Raw genomic sequence first — 21,163 nt, 5'->3', positions numbered from 1 at the left:
AAATTGCTTGATGGTGCGTGAAAAAATCCCCACAGTGGGCCAGGCCCCCTCTATTTTCACACTATCGCCTACCAAACGAGCACAACAAAACATAAACAAATATTTCCTGTCCAAAATAGGGTGGCCCCTTTCCAGCTGCCATGTTCATTCCTCAGGGCTTGCTGCCCTTGGTGCCAGGCCTAAAATGAGCAGAAGCTGGATCTGGGTGGCATTAGCGTTGGGGGGGGGGCACGAGGGTGAATGAGGTGTGTGTGTGGGTGGGTGGTGGGGGGAGAACGATGAGGCCCCGGGCACAGATCCGCTTGGTTAGCTCAGTCCAATAGAGATGATTAAAGTGGTACCGATGAGCATGGGCATGGTGCCAGGCCTGTGTGCCAGCCCAGCCCAGCCCAGCCCCAGCCCAGCATGCCTGCCTGCCAGCCAGCCAGCCAGTTGCTGCTGCGCAGTACTTTATTACACCTGGAGCACTCTCGGTTCAGCCTCATGCATTTTTAATAGAGGTAATTTGCACAGGGTGTGTGCAGCCCGACTTTGCCTGCCTTTATAGCCCCTTCATAAGGCTTCTGAGAAGTCACACGCATCAGGTAGACAAAAGACATTCCTTTAAAGTCAAATACAGCACAAAAAAATATGTATGAAGAACAGCGTCTTTAGATGTTTATCCACCGTGGAGAGAGCAACAGTTGGAAAATCAATCTCTTTTCCTTAAAATATGAATTAAAAAAGAAAGTGAAAAGGTAATGATTATATGCTTGTTAGATGGCTGTTAGATGTTAGATTACACGGTAATTACTTTTATTTTTGAAGTATAATAGCAGTGAGAAATTTGCACGTATTACGCTCTCTGGCAGAGCTGAGATGGACTGTGCAGAGAGTTACTGTGTTTACGGAGTGAGAAATGGCAGGTCGGTAATTGTGTACTACTAGGGCTATAAGACATGTCCACATTCCACAACTCCAACCTGGTTCCTGCTCAGTTACTTTGGATATTTTCCTATAATGGGACAAACACAATATGAAGAAACACAACGCACACACACACACACACACACACACACACACACACACACACACACACACCACACAGGCACTCCCTTTTCACCGAACAGCTATTACCTTCCCATCCAGGGAGCTGTGGAGACAGTGGTTACTCCTGTCTCCTGCTGTAGTGATTTTCCCATTTCAATGCCTGTCAGAAGGGAGTTTGCAGTGCTTTGCAAAGTTCCCACTCTCTCATTAATTAGAGGAAAATGATTAAATCCTGCTAACAATAGCTATGGGCATTTTCAATGCCACTCAGAACCCCTCAACCGCCACCACCACCACACCCCCCACCCGTAAGCTGGCGATGGGCATACCTGACTGGAACATCCTCTCTGTCTGGGTCCCTGGCTGAGACGGTGCCCACCAATGCACCCAGCCTGGCGTCCTCCTGCACCTCCATGATGGCACCCAGGGGCGGGAAGAACACAGGCGGCTCGTCCACGTCCGAGACGCTAACATTCACAATGGTCTTGTCCCGGAAGGTCCCCAGGTCCACAAAGCGCTCGTCCACATGCTTGTTCATTGCCTCCACAACCACAGTGTGGAATTGCTTGGTCTCAAAGTCCAGCGGCTGAGAACAGAGTTGCACACATTACTCCAATGATGAAACATTAACAAGGAAGTTGATTATTCAATGTATGCATGTGTCTATAGATATACTCAAATGCATACATGTTATACAGAATATCATGTTAAACAATGCTCCAGCACACATATCATATATTATTGAACCTAAAATGGCTTTATTAAATGTGCCCATTGTAAAGTTTCGGGCTGTTCAAGTCGAACAAAATCACCACACCTTTTTGATTGAGATGACCGCCTCCTGCGTTTCTCCGTCCATGGTGATTTTAAACAGCTCTCCGTCCTCCCCCTCAGTGATCAGGTAGCTCATGTCCGTGTTGTCCCCCATGTCTGCATCGGTGGCGATCACACGCCCGATCGGGGTACCCACTGCAGCCCCTTCCGAAACACCAAACTGGTACAGCTCTGATAAGGGGGGAAGGGCACCAGATTCAGAGCTCCCATTTTCAAACTAAACAACAGACATTTAACAACATTTGACTGCACTTTAGATTCTGAATGAAAGCCATACAGGAGCTATTTGTGCATACTCAACAACATCACAAACATTTATGAAAGCAGGCAAATGGTACGGGTTGACATCGCTGCCTTATCGACGGATGCAGGACATTGAGTGCACTTTGGGGGTTCACTTCAAGTGGAGGCAAAACAGTTGTGCAATTAGGTAAATACGCTGGCAATGCAGCATTCTCTAAGAGCAGCTAACATGCTGTTGATAATTGAGAGAATGAGGAGCACTACGTGGCTCATGGATAGCACTAAGTGTGTGCAGCCGTTATGCCGGAAGAATCCTCTCCACTCAGAGAAAATGCAAAGCAAAGACAAACATAAACACACTCCTGCTCCTGCCACATGCTGCAGTAAATCATAAGGTTGTTTGTTATCCGGACAGATAATCAGTACTACGGCATTCACAGCACAGCGCACTTGTAAATGAACCAGATAAAAAAGGTGCTGCATAAACATTCATGGCATCTACATATCTCACACGAGGATGGTGTTTTTATTTCTCTGAGGAGTTGGAAAGTATACAAACTAGTGCTGTCAGTTAAACGCGTTATTAACGGTGTTAACGTAAACCTATTTTAACGGTGTCAATTTTTTTAACGCGAGATTAACGTTCTTTTTGGTGTAACAAACTTTGTCGTTTTTTTACATGCTGTTGCAACAACTAGTAACGTTAGAACAACTACAACACCACACAGGATCTAGCTAGACCGGAAACTAAACAATACCCACTGACAAATGGAATCGAACGTTGTATGTGCTGCAAGTACACGCCCCCTTTTAGGGAAAAGATGACTGATATAATGGAAACCTATATGCTGCATCGAAGTGGGGAGCGAAACGGGCTTATACTTACTAAATCTTGAAACAAACGTGAATAAAAGGCACAAAATAAGGTTGGTGTAAGAGTTATCTGTGTGTTTATGAGATTAATGTGACCATGTTCCTATGGTTTGCTCTTTCTAGTTTACAGGAGTGTCACGAATTTATCGATAGGCACAGTCAAACTGCCCGTGGCTGACTATAACTAAGTTCAGCAAGCTTAACTTTACATGTCATAACATCAACTAAACATAAGTCACACATTCATTCTATTACTTGTAATATGAACGTAGCCTATTTCCTACAACTAGGTGAGATAATTACAGTGCATGAAAATGCACTGTACTGTTCTTCCTAGGCAACTTCAACAACTTCTTCTTCCGCTTACCACTTTTTCCGCACACAATTTCTCTTGAACAGTTTAACTTAGAAACTTCGTTTAAACTTTGTAACGTAGGTCTTCAAATGGACCAAGCTGCTATGTCTTTTCAACTTTTAAACTTTTATACTTTTTAAACTATTAAAGAAAAACTTTTTAAAAATCCCCATAGACTTAACATTGCCGATTGACATCATAATAATGCCGTTAAAGCAATTAGAATCCTATGGCAGGTGTTCAGGCCACCTGCAGCCTCAGGCTTTAAGCATACAATCTGGGTCAATTAAGACTACACATCCTATTCAACTGTTTCCTCTGCCCAAAACTGTTTCAAAATAAAAGTCCTCACTACAATAATCTACTGCTAAACAATGTAACCCATTAAACTACTGAACTTTTTACATTCAACTTTTAAACGGTCTACTTTTAAACTATCATTAAACTAGCTTGTCTATCAACAACTTTTAAACTATCTACATTCAACTGTCAACACTTTTCATCAACTATGACTCCTACCCACTGTAGCTAGTTAGCATGGTTAGCAAAGTTAGCATGTTAGTTAGCATTTTTAGCAAAACTGCTAAAAATGATTAGCTCGGTTAGCTAAGTAACATGGTTAGCATAGTTAACATGCTAGCATGTTAGCATGCTAGTTAGCATAGTAAGCATAACTGCTAAAAATGATTAGCTAAGTTAGCTAAAAACATGGTTAAGCGTAGTTAGCATGCTAAAGATGTTAACATCTTAGTTAGCATTTTAAAGAAACTGCTAAAAATGATTAGCTAAGTTTGCTAAGTAGCATGGTTAGCATAGTTAGCATGCTAGCATGTTAGCATAGTTAACATGCTAACTAGCATGTTAGCATGCTAGTTAGCATAGTTAGCATAACTACTCAAAATGATTAGCTAAGTTAGCTAAGTAACATGGTTAACATAATTAGCATGCTAGTTAGCTTAAGTACTAAAAATTATAAGCTTGGTTAACTAAGTCACATGGTTAACATAGTTAGCATGTTAGCATTGATAGCATAGTTAGCATGTTTAGCAAAACTGCTAGAAAATGTTAAGCAAAACTGCTAGAAAATGTTAGTTAAGTTAGCTAAGTAGCATGGTTAGCATGTTAGCATTGCTAGCACTACTATAAAACATTAGCTAAGTAGCATGGTTAGCAGAATTACAAATCTTAGCATAACTGCTAGCAAACATTAGAGCCATTCCAACTTTCAGTTATCGTCAAATATCTACCTATACACAGCCATTAAACTATTTGAATATCAACATTCATTCAACTTCCAGTCTGTCAACAACTTTTAAACTATTTACCTTCAACTTTTAAATGGTCTACTTTTAAACTATCATTAAACTATCTATTAAACTAGCTGTCTATCAACAACTTTTAAACTATCTACTGTCTATCAACAACTTTTAAACTATCTACATTCAGCTTTTAAACAGTCTACTTTTAAACTATCAACTTTTATTAAGCTATGCAACCACCATGTCTATCCTAGCATCACCATAGTAACCATCTATGTATTATCTGTTTTAACTATACATGATATTTTACATCATAATTTTAGCATTTTCATGCACTGGTAATTCCTTGGAATTACATTTCTAGTTGGCTATGTTATACTGAAGTTCCACAGTTAGCTAGCTAGCAAGCTAACCGTTTTGCATGGGATATTATGGTACTGTAAGTGTACATGCTAAATTTGTTCTCAACATGGGATATTGCAAACGAATTAGGTTGGTAATGTATATACATACATGTTTCGACATGAGTAAGTTACATAAACATAATTCTTCATAACTGCCGTGTTAGTAAAATGATTGAATGTCCTGTGAATTAAAAAATAGATGTAACGTCAACATGTGATTACTAGCTGTCTTTCCCGGAATCAATGATGTAATGTTAACTTCTTTTCTTCTATAATGGGGCGTGATGCAGATTAAATTTATCTTTATGATGATGCGCCGTTAGTAGGCTACGTAAAGGCATGCTGCACACACTTGTTTGGGCTTAAAGGGCCGGCCAAAGAGTAGTAGCCTAGGCCGATGCATTAAATGTGTGCCGCCAAAGATTCTTTCACTGTCACTTGTTCTGTTATCAACATTCCTCTTTGGTTGCTACTATTTGCGATGCACTCTGCTTTCGACATTCATTTACATTAGATTCCATTCTTTCAATACAACTCCGCACACCAGCATCGCACTTTGCCGCCGTGTAAATCACGATTCAGTTATATTTGGTCGACGCTGCTCCATAAAATCCATTGTTCATCATCCAGTGTTTGCCTGTTAAAAACTTTGGTGCTGATGTGTGTGGCAAGTGATAGTGCACCATAGACTGTAGGTCTATGGCAATGCACTCATGTTGAAAACGTCCTTATTCTCAAAGATAATTAATATAGTATGAATATAATATTTTCTGTTTGTTATGCCCTTTATAATGTGTGTAGGCCTACATTTTGTGCACGCACTTCTGCGGTAGCATTTATTTCAGTTTATATCAGCTAGATTTCTGAATAATATATTGTGTTGCCTCAGGTCTGCTGCACATCTTTTGAAATTTGATTTGAAATAATCAAATAGACATACGTCTTAAAGTTCAGTTAATAAAGTAACTTGCTTTGCTTTCATTTGAATCCCAATCAAGATACACAATAATTGCTTTATTGTTAATATGGACTCCTGGAAAGTTCAGAAATGCAAAATAATAGAATTTTAACCATATGATAAAGTATGTGATTAATCGTGATTCAGGGATTAATCGCGATTAAAAAATGTAATCGTTTGACAGCACTAATACAAACAGTACATGTCAAACTAATTCAATAAAAACTGAATGAGATCTGCCTCACAAAGGCAAAAAGCAAGTCGAATTAAGTAGGCTAAATGATATCACTGTACTGTAGGCCACATAACGTAAGAGAAGGAGCGTAAAGAGAGAGCCCGAGAGAGGCAAGGAGACAGAGAGCAGGAGAAGAAAAGAGACTTTGGGGAGTATATAAGCCTGATGTCGGCACGCACTTTGCAGTAATCGAAGTAATGCTGCCTCCCTCACAGAAGATGAAGTGGAATGAGAGACAACACACAGGCATAAGAGAACACACACACACACACACAAACAAACACACACACACACACACACACACACACACACACACACACACACACACACACACAGAGAGAGCTCATGAGTATATCATCTGTGCCTTCTCTGCCATCTTCTTCCTCTTTGTTTTGTGAGACTGGTGCCGGGAATAAGCACAAGCCTCCCCCTGGTCTGCCTTCCAGACATAAATGTATTAAACGTATCACCCACTAGGCTCGCTCTGATACGGTAGCAATGATACAAAGTGCTTTTCATTTGTTTGAAGCTGTGCGTTCATTGAAAAGAGGCTACTTTGGAAGTTGCCTCAATGGAACTGCTCCTGCAGATTATTTGCAGGCGAGGCACACTTTTTTGTCACTGTGGTACTCACAACACAGATGGCCTCAGTAAAACAGGCCTTCAGAACTAACTGGGAAAGATGCAGCCCTTTATTAGTCATGCGGCATGTATAAGTATATATACTTTTTTGATCCCGTGAGGGAAATTTGGTCTCTGCATTTAACCCAATCAGTGAATTAGTGAAACACAAACAGCACACAGTGAACACACAGAGAGGTGAAGCACACACTAATCCCGGCGCAGTGAGCTGCCTGCTACAGTGGCGGCGCTCGGGGAGCCGTGAGGGGTTAGGTGCCTTGCTCAAGGGCACTTCAGCCGCGGCCCACTGGTCGGGGCTCGAACCGGCAACCCTCCAGTTACAAGTCCAGAGTGCTAACCAGTGGGCCACGGCTGCCCCTCATGTGTGTGCATGTGAAAATGTGTGTGTTCTTCACAGAACATGGGCTAAATCCCAGGCAGGTATTGCCATAAGGGGCGGGCCTTTATTGGCTGTGCATGTTTGCATCCTTAATTGAACCACTCCTGCAAGCAGACTGCACAGGCCATGTTCTGTTGCGGGTCAGTGTAAGAATTTGCATAAGCTAGCATCTGCAAAGTAATCACCTGGAGGTGTGCTTTTGCCAATCTCTGCCTGATTTACATAACTGAGTGAATCTTAATGGACTAACACTGAATGTATTTTTCTCCCCTCTGCATAATAAACATTCAGCATTTTAATTATTATTTACTTTGCTGGTCATCAATCAGCGTCCCCTTCAAGCCGTTACTTTCATCTTCTGCGTCCTCCACACTCAGAGTCCAAAGTGTGCAGATGACTTTGTGGCTAACTCTCTCTCTCTCTCTCTCTCTCTCTCTCTCTCCCAGAAGTTGAATTCTGATAGATAGTTTCACATACTACATGCAGTGTCTAAAGTGCACTCACTCTGTGGAAAGCTTGGAGCGTTGTCATTAACATCTGTGATCACTATGGTCACTGTGGTAGAGCCGGAGAGACCGCCCATTTGGCCTGCCATGTCTGTTGCCTTGACAACCAGCTCGTAGCGATCCTGCGTCTCGCGGTCTAGATCTGCCACTGCTGTCCGAATCACTCCTGAGGAAGAAAGGCAGAGAAAGAGAGGGAGGGGGTAAAAATGAAATGAAATGAAATAAAAGGTCACATTTCTCGCTCGGACAACGAGCAACAGTGGAGATACGCTTTTTTGGTTGCTATTACAAAAAGCAATTAAACAGATTACAGGGCACAAGAGTGACAGTGTCCCTCTCAATGTCTTTTGAGTTTTGTCTGTTGTGTGATAAAGCCGATTGTGCCAGATACTGGGCTACACCGCCATATAAATCTCACTGTCTCGGTACTGTAATTCCTACCGCATACAGACAGTCGTGGACTGCATGAGAACAACCCCACAATGTATTTGTGGCATGGATTCAAAAGCAAAACTCATTTATACCGCAACTTCCTGCTGTTTGCCGGATGGCTTGTCCTCAAGCTTGCTCAAACTGAATGCCCTGTTCTACAAACAGAAAAATAATGTTGATTTTAGCATTGGGGGACGCTGACAATACTAGAGTTCAATTTATTTGTTGTAGCGATATCCGGATCACAATGACCAATGTCACAGGGACACTCCTGGAAATGGGATTTTTGGGGACTTTGTGGAATAAAGGAAACTAATTTACATGGGACACTGGACCCTATGACTCTGAAGTGGAGGGAACTGATCAAGTCAACAAGATTGGACAGATGTTGAATATTATTGTGTTTCTGGATTTCTGGGCACATTCCAATCTTCGCCATAATGAAGTGTAACAATCCCCATGCAAGTCTGTACAAATAAAATACTCTGAAAATGTGGCACCAAACTGCACAGTGTTTCCCAGAGAAAAGGAGACCACAGCGGTCATAAAGAAGTGAAGCCTCACAGAGAGCAGCTCTTCAAAGCCCCGGTGGGAACTGAGGATCTAACTTCATTGTAGGCCAACCCAGCATGCTGGCTCTTCTCTCCTGCTGCCTCGCTCTGTCACCCGCACAACACTTGGGCATGCTGTTGGTATTGTTGTTGTTATGATTATTTATGGATTTCAATATCTGCACTGATGTGTAGGAAAGTCTGATCTGTCAAAACAGGATCATAACCTTAAAAATCACATCAGTCGACGTGTGTGTGGACAAATATGACTAAAATGTTGCCAATGCACTGTCTGCTGGTAAACTACTGTATGTCTATAAACCTATTTTATGGTCGAAGCACATATCTGGATGTAAATTGGATGTAAAACTCGTTAGTATTGTAATTAACTGTGGTATCTTTGTTGTCCTCTTTGATGATTTTTACTCAGTTATGCTCAGTTAGACTTCTATTTTGGCAAAAAAGGAAAGATGATGTCTTCAGAAAAGAATGGCTCCTATGTTTGGTTATTTACACAAAGTAACTGCCAAGGGCCTAGCTCTTTACTGGCTCAAGCATTTAGAATGTCAAAACATTTGGATTAACAGCCTAGTCTACACCAGGCGCACAACTGAAGTGTTCTGTTTGTGGAGGGGAGGCTTAAACAATTAGTTTCCACTATAAACAATGGAACTGGCTATACACCCGACACAAGAACGGTGCACACATTTGAAAGCATTAGACTAGTCTTTTGAAACATTTTTTTCGCTTCACGGACGCTTCAGTTGCACGCCTGGTGAAGCCTGCCTGTAAGTACTCTCTAACAGTCTAGAATCTTTTCTCCCTGCCTGCTTACCTGCCTGCCTGCCTACACAACTCATACCCCACAAAACAACTAACACAGTGACCCACAACATGTGTCCTTTCTTTGAGCTGCTGGAAGTGAGTTCAGCATATATTACTGTAATGGGTAGATAAAGAATAGGTAGTCTGGAGAAAAGGCCATTATAGTGTTCATTGAAACAGTATGTGCTTCTGTGTTTGTGGTTGTACACACCTACCTTCTATCATCGCAGAGATATGAAATGAAAACAGATATTTTAGATGTAAATAGATATGGTATAAAAAATACCCTAGGGACATCAAGATTCTATTAAAAAAGTGACAGCAAGAGTTTGCTTTGCAGACTGCAGACTACTACAAGACACTAATGTCTGGGCACAGATTTGTGTCACATAACCTACAACTCCAAATCAGAAAAAGTTGGGACGTTGTGTAAAATGCAAATAAAAACAGAATGTGAAAATCTACAAATCTCGAAAACCCATATTTAGCTGCAAAAAGGACATCGATAATAAAATGTTAAAAATGATAAATTTGACTATTTCATGAAAAATGTATGTTAATTTTGAATTTGATGCCAGCAACTTGTTTCAAAAAGTTGGGACAGCGGTATATTTATTTACCACTGTGTGGCTTCACCTCTTCATTTAAAAAAAATCTGTAAATGTTTAGGAACTGAGGAGACCAGTTGCTAGAGTTTTGAGAATGAAATGTTGTCCCATTTCTGCTCGATATAGAATCTCAGTTGCTCAACAGTATTCTTAATCATGTTTGTCATTCCATGCACCTAATTTGACAGGTCTGGACTGCAGACAGGCCATCTTAGCACCTGGACTCTTCCTCTATAGAGAAATACTGTTTAAACATGTGCAGAATTAATTTTGCCATTGTTGTCCTGAAATATTCTATGGGCTCTATTTTATTGGTCTAAAACGAAAGTGTCTTTGCGCAAAACGCAAGTCATTTTGTGAGCGGATCTTGGGCGCTGTTGCTATTTTACAGACGGGATAATTGACTCTTGCGCCCGACGCAAATCTAAAATGGGGTGGTCTGAAGTAGCTACATTAATCATGGGTGTGGTTTGGGCTTAACGTGCAATAAACCAATCAGAGCGTCATCTCACATTTCCTTTAACAACAGGCACGCTTGTTCCATAGCTGATTGCTATTATGGTGGCGTATTTGCCAGGCGCAGCCAGGAGCATTCACAGCGCTATAATCACTGTTCAGTTGGGAACAGTTAGCTATTGATTTTTCCTCAAGACATACTTTCCGATCTTTTGGGATCAATCTCACTGAATCACGAGGCTATGAATGCATGGTGATATTTTTGCAATGTACAATGTAATCTAACATTACCTCTCTATAGACAATGCATATCTTCTCTCAGTTAATCTCTTCTCTCCCATGCTGCTGCTGGGGCATTTGGGTTAAATGGCATCGGCATGCAGTTCAACATCACGTCTCCTTAAGTCCTCTAATAATTTATGTCATCAACACATCCGTGATTCGTGAAAATGTGTACGCTAGATTTATGCCTATTTTTTTCACATCTTAATGGACACCACACTGATTTCCCTCGTGTGGTAATATTTTTCTTTGTAATTATGTATGGTTTGCAGAAATCGGAACTACGTTGTATAGATGAGAGGAACGAAGTGTGTGTTGCGCAGCACAGGCAGCCAAGCAAGGGCTCCTTACCATCAGGCAACTCAACAACGAGAAACAGTTTCCAAGTTGACCTAACTTTCCAACTCTGCAGTATCCCATTAATTGCATGACAGTAGGCTATTTACAATATTTTCTATTAAGTAGAGTTTGTAAACACGTTATCATCAACTTAATGCACACACAACATTTGTTTGAGCAGGAGAGAGAATAACAATGAATGGATGCAGCAACTACAGAAATTGTAGCCATACTTGCTGCTTTCTTGTACTATCTATGGTTGCTGGTTAACAGCACATAATAAGCTGATTTAAGCTAATTCACTAACTCAAGACTTCAAGGCCATCATGGATATAAAACGTTTTTTGAAAACAATGACAGGATGGAGGGAATATAGCAAAGCTTGGAGTTATTTCAGATGGGCTACAACAAGGTAGGCAAAATTGTGGTGCTTAAAACCTTAGCGCAGCTGGAATAATGCTTAGGATGATGTTAAAGCGCACACAATGTTTAAAGCCATACACAACGGTAAATTGGAACAAAACTAAAGGTAACTTTAGCCTTTATAGGGCTGTATAAAGTTGTCCAAATTAATAGTTCGTAATTAGGCGTTGTTGTAAAGATATTGCATGTAGATGTTGTACTATATAGGCTACTAAATTTTTAGGTGACCAATGCACGAACAAAGCCGGGAAATGGAAAAATATTATCAAGGCTTTGAATGTTTCCGTCTGTGTACGGGGGTGTCTGTAGATTGGTGTGCAACGCATTCATTCATGCAGACCTGTGGCCATGCATGCGCCCTTAAAATAGCATCTGAATTTGCGCCACAGACTTTAGACCAGGGAGTTCCTGGTCAGTGGCGGAATTGTTTTCTGAAACTGCAAAATATCAACAGGGAACGTTTGCGCCGGAATACGCCCCGTCTTTTCCGTCTTTCCCCGGTGGGCGCAATCAAATTCCCTAATTTACAGGCATGTACCTGTGGAGGGTAAATTCCAATATGCACTGACTGCAAAATAGGAAAGACAAAAGCGCGAGTATACAAAGTCAATTGCGCTGGGGCGCAAGATAGAGCCCTATGTCTTTCATGGAAAAGACATTGCCTGGATGACAGTATATGTTGCTCAAAACCTGTATACATCATTCAGAATATATTGTGCCTTGCCAGATGTGTAAGATGTCCATGTTGTAGGCACTAATGCACCTCCACGCCGTTATAGATGTTGGGTTTCGAACTGCACTACAACAAGTTGGATAGGTTGGATACTTGGAGAGGCCCTCTTCTCTTTAGCCCATATAAGTCCATGATTTCCAAAAAGAATTGCACATTTTTATTGGTCTAACCACAGGACCTTTTTCCACTTTACATCAGTCCATTTTAAACAAGCTCAGGCCCAGATAAGACAGTGGTATTTCTGTATCATGTCTAAATACAATTTTGGCTGTTGCATGGTAAAGTTTACACTAGCATTTCTGAATTGAGTATCAAACTGTGCTCATAGATAATGGTTATCAGAAGTTTTCCTGAGCCTGAGATTTTCCTGAGATTTTCTTTACAGAAACAGGTCTGGCTTTACAGTAATGCGGTGCCATCTGAGGTCCAAAAGACCATGGCCATCCAATATTGTTTTTTCAGCTCTATCCCTTGTTTGCACAATGTCCCAACTTTTTTTCTGATTTGGGGTTGTACTAAATTCAGAATACTACACATACCGCACATGTTCTGTATTGCAAATAAACATTGATTGGCTTTTTCCAGTTCCCCCTGCTAGACAGTAAGAGCTTGGCAATTGAACACAAAGCCTTGTGCCTTTTCACCTCACCTATTCCAACTATAGCACCTTCCTCACCGGTTTAGCAAACCCAGGTAAGCAAACAGTCTGGAGTCAGCAGGCCTGCACAGCTGAGGCAAAGCCATTTATCATCTAGAGCACCAGGGCAAACCAAATCAAGCCCTGCAGGCCCCCAAAAAGAAATCATTAAAAGTTTAGTGCTACTCCCATGGGCAACATTTGCTCGCAACAAAACCCTGTGATATGCCTGGGTGACTACTGCGTGCACGTATCTTTCAGGTGGCAGGCCATGCGTTGAAGTACATAAATTCTGAATAGCCACCGAATGTGAATCTCGCAGCAGGATTCATGACTGACGCCAGGAGGAGATATAGTGTTTCACAATGGTTTGTCGTCATCGTCAGCATGACGGAAATTAAACATGTGGTGATATGTGATCACGTGAGCTGTGTTTATATGTTTATATACTAAAGTGTTTGAATTTGAGGCCACTAAACAGCAGTTAGGCAAGAGCACCACTGAGTTAGGTATCGTATCGGAATATCATTTAATATCAATTAATAATTACCTTGCCAGTGATCACACAAAACCTAATTAACAAGATTTAAAACACATACTGCAATATAAATGAAAACTGTAATCCAATTATTCACTGTTGCAGTAAAATGAATATACAGCCCTTTAAATCAGTCATGGACTAAATGCTTAATTTCCAGTACATAATTTAACACAAATGAATATTATTTTAATACTCTACATACTAAATTGCAGTTTTATTTTGTTAATTTGTTTGTAATGGATCACTTGGCCTGCCCTTACCTGTGTCTCTGTCCACAGTGAAGAACTTCTCTCCGTCCAGCACACTGTAGATCACGCGGGCACTGCTCCCGTAGGTGGGGTCATCCGCGTCCGAAGCAGCCACCTTCATCACCGAGGTTCCTAAGGGAGTAAACAGGGACCATCAGTCTAAAGGCCACAAAGCCATCCGTCACCGTAAACGCCACCCATTAACCGTTCCCTCTCACCAAGCCTAATTACATCCCCTTAAACACATTTAAACAAAGGCCCTGTGAGTTTGTCTTTGTTGGCTAGAAGTGAGTTTGTTCACAAAGTTGCTGCTTCCCAAGTCAACTGCACACATTCACAAGCTGCGGGGCTCCCAACGCAAGAGCATATATTTACATTTAGTCACACGTTTTAACCAAAGCGCAGCCTGGAGCCTATAAAGCTTAATGGCCCAAACTCCTTTAGGGGGAAATGTGTTCTCGTCAAAAAGGCTTCTTTTCTTAAGAGAAAGAAAGAGAGAGATAGAGAAAGGGATGTAAAGAAAAGGAGTGTGAGGGGGAAAAAAAAGAATCACTTTCTTGTTTGGGGGAATGGATTCGCGGCACCAATGGTGCCCAAGGACAGAGAGGCGGCCTCTACTGGGGCCGCTGCGGCAGGTAATTGCTGACAGCTGGTGGTGTCCACAAAGGTCACAGCTGTAGCCATTCTCCCAGACCTGTCATGCTACTGTCCAGCCACATAATAGCGCTATGCTAATAAGGCTAATTAAAAGGATGTGTCAGAAACCTGTTTGTCTCCTGTCAGCAACCCCGGTCCCGAGGGGAGGAGGGGGAAAAGGACAGCATTTTATCATTACAGCTAGTGAGCTGCCCCCCCTCCCACCCCCCAAAAGCCTGCCTCTTTGATTTCGGCTGTCTCTGTCTTATGGCTTTTTAATTATTCCTCACTCAATCTCCTCTCGTCTCCTTCGCTAGCGCTACCACTTCTCGGTTTGGCCTGATCGAGATCTTTCAGTAATTTTCCGCATGAAAATCCACTGGTGTTTTTTTGTTTTTTTTAGGTGAATTTGGAACGCAGTGCAACCTTTCTGTGAGCAAACCTGTTGATTTTAAATCAATGTTAAGCATCTTTCAAGACTTCAAAATCCTCAAACATATGGAATTGTTGCTGTTGTCTCTCCTGATTCGGTTTTAGGAATGGTCTTATCGCAGGAAAACAAACACTGAATATGAGGCAGAATCTTTCTTTTTTCTACTCTCTTTTTTTCCCTGGATATGGGGGCTGTTTAATTCCACATACCTGGCTGTGCGGTGGTAATGGGAATGCCACCCCCTTTCATAGGATTACTTTCTTATCTTAATTTTCCCCAGGTAATAATCAGCATGACGCCCAGCTGATTCCGTAAGTCTGGGTATGCCATTGGTGAGAGAACTATATAAATGCAAATGCTTCTTTATTTGGTTTACTTTTCTTTTTTTTAAAGCGAGGGAGAGAGAGAGGCGGTGTGGCTTCGTCTCTCATTAATGCGTCGCCCAGCCTTCCCAAGGAAGTCATTAGTTATTGGCTTGGATGTCCTAAGCATATTTTTTTGGTTCTGACTCAAGGGTATACAATAAATAATGGAAAATAAATAAATAATGGCTCACAGGGTAAAGAAATGTAGGTTTTGGGGCAGTGGGAAAAAAACACGGTTGGAAACGAAACAGACCAGAGTTCCTCTACTCTCTCTGTTCTAAACCAGAGTTCCTCTACTTTCTCTGTTCTAAACTAGAGTTCCTCTACTCTCTCTGTTCTGAAAGTGTTGTGAATCAGAATCATTTCTGTAAATGTACATACTGTGTACTTCTTATGGTCATTTGTGATTTTTGTACCCATGTGTACCCTGTGTGTGTCTTTGGTCTGTATGCAGTGTATCCATTGTTTATCCTTGAATGATTAGAATTCAGTAGGCACTATCTAGGGATTTTTTGGCTTATCCTCAGGTGTGACTCTATTGTATAGACTATGGAGCAAGGATGGGGGAGCAGACCTCCTATTGTCACCATTTGGCCATGAGCAAGTTGGGGTGTACAATATGTGGCCAGGCATTTGAAGCTTAATTAAAGAATAATAAAGCTGACCAGGCCTGATGACACAACAACAAGAGACCACATCCCCACACACCACACCTTTATATTGCATATTCATACTAGTAGGTCACTCCTTCTCTTTGTGTGTAACTTAAATATGGTAGACTTGTTTCTATATAGTTAGAGAATACTGGTGAAACCCATGATGGGGTGACACAAGCTTGTACCTCTCCCTTGAGGGGCACTGGCCCCTCATTGAAAAGAATAAAAGCCTGGATCCTGATATTCCACCGTTAAGAGAAATATGGTAGTAAAAATATGCTATCAGTTCTAAGGTTATACGAGGAGGTGCTGTGGTGGTGCTGTGGTGCAATGGAGAGTAGTAATACAGTGTCTTATTTATTTTCTGCATTTCATGTGTGCTTTCTTCTCTCTGCAAATATTCCTCAGCCTTAAAATATATTCAGCCTGCTTGTTTGCGCTTCCTGGTCCTTCCTTTGCTTAACTCCACTGTGCGCCTCCGTCCCAGAACAAGCAAACCTCAGCTGAGTGTTATTGAAAACAGAGTTTCTTTTCTATTTATAGCTTTGCATTGATATATATGTTTTAAATATACATATTGGATGCACTTTGCTTGCACAGCTGAAAAGGTACATTACTCTAAAATGTCAAGAAACCTTATATATTCCACTGGAAGGCCTTCCTCCCTATACATTACATATACATTTTAGGAATACATACTAATATTTAGGTAAATGAAGGTAAATTAATCAAACAAACAGAACTGAATGCCAGATGCATGTTTTCATAAACTCAGTACAATCTAAGTCAAACAAAGAAGCAAAACACATAATGCATACTGTGAGTGTGAACTAGCCATGACTATGATGTTACTCTCCAGACTCTCCATTCACACCAAGAACACCTGTACATCAAGAAAATCAATATATAGCGTCCTCACAATCAGTTGCACATAGCAAACACATTCATTTGGCAGTGTTACTGCTGCACAGGAATTGAACCTGTGCCCTTGTGACCTTGGCTAACAATATACTCTTACCAGTAGAACAAGAGGAATGTTTAACCTCCTCTATTACCATAACCATCTCTTATAAGGCTGGACTGCTGCCAGTAAGTATATCGGTACAGTGATATAATGTACGTGTGACATGCGTACGTGATTAGCAGGGAATGGTATGGTCATAAAAAAAATACATTAAAGGGCCAGCCTTGAATCCGAGTGATACAAATTTGACAAATTAAAAGTTACCCCCCCCACTCCACCCCACCCACGTACGTTCCTGTGTCAGGTAGTTGTGATTGTTCTGGTCAGGCTGGCTCCCAAATACTCTGGGAAAGATTAAAAAATTATGCCAGTAAGATATTCTCCTTGACATGGCGTATGCAGCCCAGCATTCTGTTGAGAATTTACATCCTCTGGCATTCAAATGTATTTTATCTTTTCAATACTATTAGGGCAAATAATAATTAAAAAATACCCCTGATGGTCAGATTCAGCTTGTAACCCCGATTTTTTATGCATACAAGGACGGACAGGCATGTGAGAAATATTATTGATGCTGAATCCTTCATTTGAACGTGACCAAGACACTCATTGAGAAGACAGAATTTCAGTGATATTGCTTTTTGCCCCTGAAGCACCAGAGCACACGAGAGCAAGAGAGAGAGAGGGAGAGAAAGGGGTAGAGAGGGAGGAAGAGAGAAGACGGAGATTTATACACATATGTATTTAACGGCATCAACACAATCTGTTTCAAACAGCCTCCGACGACAGTGGCTGCACTTAGGGGGAGGAAACGGTTCAATTATAGCTCGGAAGAGAGGCTACCGAAGGAGAGGCCCGGCCATGTGCGAGACGACTGACTGACAGCTATTTAAGTACCGGCGTCGTAAAGGAGATTTGTGCCCTCTCCCTCTTTCTCTCTCTCTTTCTGTCCCTCTCTGTTTGTCTCTACCTCTCTCTCTCTCCTTGTCTCCCCTCTCTCTCTCTCTCTCTCCTTGTCTCCCTCTCTATATCATCTCTCTTTCTCGCTCTACAGTATGTTTGTCTGTCTCTCTTTCTCAGCCGTGGTGGTGATGGCACAGCGGGAGGCAGGAGACGGCGTGGTGCGTTGCGACGCGCTCCTTCCACCGAGCCCCTGTCCTAAGCCAGCGCGGCGGGACTGAGAGCTTCCCCACCCCAAATCTACAAGCATTATAGATCATTTAGCGGCTGCCATAAAGCGCCGAGGTGTTTTCACACGAAACGCTATTCCTCCGCCACTTCTGCCGTGATTCATGTGACTGGCTGTCCAACATAAAAGTCAATGGGAGAAGAAAAAAAAAATAAGGAGGAAAGAGAGGGGGTGGTGAAAGTGGTATGTCATAAAAGTCAATGGCCTGCTTACTCGAATTTTGAATGAGGTCCTACAAGGATGTGGTGATGGTATTTTCACATCCGTTGTGACAGATATATAAATCTAGGCTTTTATCAGGCGAAGCCTAAGGTCTTTTATTGGACTGTGCTGTTATTTGTTTAGTGGTTTCAGTAAAGGGAGGTTAGCTCTCAGGTAGCTCCAAACACCACCCTAACTGTATCTACAGTGTATAATCAATGCAACGATCAATGAACAAGAAGCTCAAACGATCACCACAACGCTAGCGGGAATGCTAAATACAGGCCCACTAACACAGGATACAGCTATTTTTTAGGTAAGTGCACTGAGAAGTGACGCTTCCTTAGCCTTACTCATGGCTCAATGGCTCACAAGAGTGTCGTAAAGTGAAAGCACTGTTAAGCAGGGATGGATTACTGCACGGGCCTACCGGGCCCAGGCCCAGGGGCCCAAGGGGTCAGGGGGCCCTGAAGCCCAAGCCTTTGCATGGAATCATTGCCTCAATTTCAACAAATCAGGATGTAGGCTATGAATCTGATTGAATTTAGTATTGTCCATCCCCAAAATGCACCAGAATACAGGAAATCACATCAAACAAATTAAACATTTTCTGGGGGAGGACCCCCAACCCCCCCACATATACAACAATTAGTGGGGGGCCCTTAATACATCTGGGCCCAGGGGCCCGAAAGTTCATAATCCGCCCATGCATGTGGCTTGCCTCTTTGTGAAAACTTGGATAATTGACTCCCTCAGACAGTCAATGGATGCAAAATGTTTTCTCCCAACTCAAAGTTGATTAAACTGAAAAAACATTATGTCCCATCCCTATCTTCTCAAACACGCTCACACACACACACACACACACACACACACACACACACACACACACACACTGACAGGTTAAATACATACATACATACACACATACATACATACATATATACAAACATGAAACTAAAATAGACATTAAAGGAAACACAAGTACAAGTTTGGTAGAGGTGGCAGCACTGTCAATCAAGGAGAGATGAGACAGGGGGGTTAGAGAGTCAGAAAGATCAGGCACAGGCCTTGTGACCCCACCTGTCTCTCCGTGACCAGGGTCCTCTCAAAACAGCCCATCAATCACACAATTACACTGGCACCATCCGTCAGCGCATGCTTCTGTCAGGGACCACTCTGACCCTGGGTGCATCCTGCCCTGCTGGGCCAGTTTAATCGTACATCTAATGGGGGGAGGCGGGGGTGGGGCAGGGAGAAGAGGGGCTGTGCAAGTGTGTGTGTTTGTGTGTGTCTGTGTGTGTGTGTGTGTGTGTGTGTTGAGGGGGTGGGGTTGTTGTAGGGACAGGAAATCAAACCACCGAGTGAGAGAAAACAGACATTGTTTACCACATACCTGTGCCTTTTGAGAAAAATATCTACACACGATTTGAGAATAATTCGGCCAGATGAGTCAGTTGAGGCTGTGGAATTTTAAATGTGGTTGTACACTGTTGTTTAAAGAGCGAAGACAGTGCTGAGAGCATGGAAATATGCTCTCTAAGACCTCTACCTTTTATTATTTATACACGATATCTCAATGCCTCCGGTGAGGTAACTGGGGAAAAAAACAGGTACAGTAAGTCATAAAGACTTAAAGACTATCAGTTACTGTTTCTTTTTTCTTTATTTCCTTCCTTCTTCTTTCACATGGCTCCTTCAATGAAGCAGAGTACGCACTCTGATAGGTAGTATTTGTGTTGCATAATTAACAATGGCCGCCCCGTTTGTGAAGCTGGTGGCTCTGGCTTAAATAAAACAGGAGTCACCACAACATCTCAGAGTCATTAATGGGGACAAAGATAGCTCATGCTTTATGACCACGTTGAGCAAAGTGCGATGTACAAGAGTCATATTATTTTTGCATGTAATGCAAGAAGCTGAAAAGTCAGAGCAGGTCAAACTAGCCCAGGCCTAAATATTTAAACCTCTACTTTGGCTAGAATGGCCACAAAGAGCAGGGGGGAAGCATCCTTCTCAAATATTTATGGTGTAGTTTTTAATAACACAGAGTTTATCAAATGAATGGGACCTCCTGTTCATTCAAATCAGAAATTTAAATATGAGTATGTGTGTGTAATTTAGTTTTTTTTTTTTTTTTTTTGCAACACCATTGCTAAGTTTTAACATACAGACAACATACATACATACACATCAAACGACAAATACTGTACTAGGAGCCACAACTGCAATAAGTAAGATAACTTGGATCAGAACCAAAACACTACAGAGTTTTGGGCTTGTAGTGAAAAGGAACAACAGAACACAAACATAAACACAAACACACTCTCTCTCTCTCTCACACACACACACACACACACACACACACACACACACACACACACACATGCATGCACATGCACACAATATGCATTAGCAAACGCACCATTAATAATAGAACATATCTTCGGTAAAGTGACTTCATCCATCCTGAGTGCATCACTTGAGAGGCAAACCAAATATCTCTGTCGCACAGGTGGTGGGTCAGTGCTTTTAGGGATCATATAGGAATCGTACAAGAGCCAAGTCCATTTATTTCTGGAGTGTTCTAGCTTTTTACAAAAGCTACTGTAGGTTTAAATATTGCCTTCTCTGAAGCCTGTACGTAGGCAAACACACCAGGTAAACAACTCAAGAGTGATACAACTTTGCTTGATAACACTGGGAAAAACTGAAATGGATTTGCACAGCTCTTTACTTTGGTTTTATTTATGCATTGTATTAAAAAAAAATAATCATATGCAAAACACACAAGGTGAAAGTCTATACAGATGCTATTGTGGCATGGGTGGCCAATCAGTCATCTTCCATTTTCACATCAAGCTGAACCAAGCGCCCCTTTGTGTATAATGACCAATTAGAGCCTGACTCAAATGGAAGTGTAACTG

General features: G+C 41.7%; 1 protein-coding gene across 2 annotated transcripts in view; it reads right to left on the bottom strand.

Moving 5' to 3' along the window:
* The window catches only part of LOC125301968 (cadherin-22-like), a 143,206-nt gene that overhangs the window by 44,766 nt on the left and 77,277 nt on the right, over positions 1 to 21,163 (bottom strand). For both annotated transcript variants that reach the window (XM_048254869.1, XM_048254870.1), the window contains 4 exons: positions 13,805 to 13,924; positions 7,716 to 7,883; positions 1,847 to 2,034; positions 1,359 to 1,615 (listed from right to left, as the gene is read on the bottom strand). In XM_048254869.1, coding sequence (XP_048110826.1) covers positions 1,359 to 1,615; positions 1,847 to 2,034; positions 7,716 to 7,883; positions 13,805 to 13,924 — 733 coding nt within the window. The remainder of the gene's footprint in view (positions 1 to 1,358; positions 1,616 to 1,846; positions 2,035 to 7,715; positions 7,884 to 13,804; positions 13,925 to 21,163) is intronic.

The sequence above is a fragment of the Alosa alosa genome, chromosome 10, assembly GCF_017589495.1.
Source record: "Alosa alosa isolate M-15738 ecotype Scorff River chromosome 10, AALO_Geno_1.1, whole genome shotgun sequence".
Lineage (NCBI taxonomy): Eukaryota > Metazoa > Chordata > Actinopteri > Clupeiformes > Clupeidae > Alosa > Alosa alosa.
This window is presented reverse-complemented; position numbering and strand designations above follow the sequence as displayed.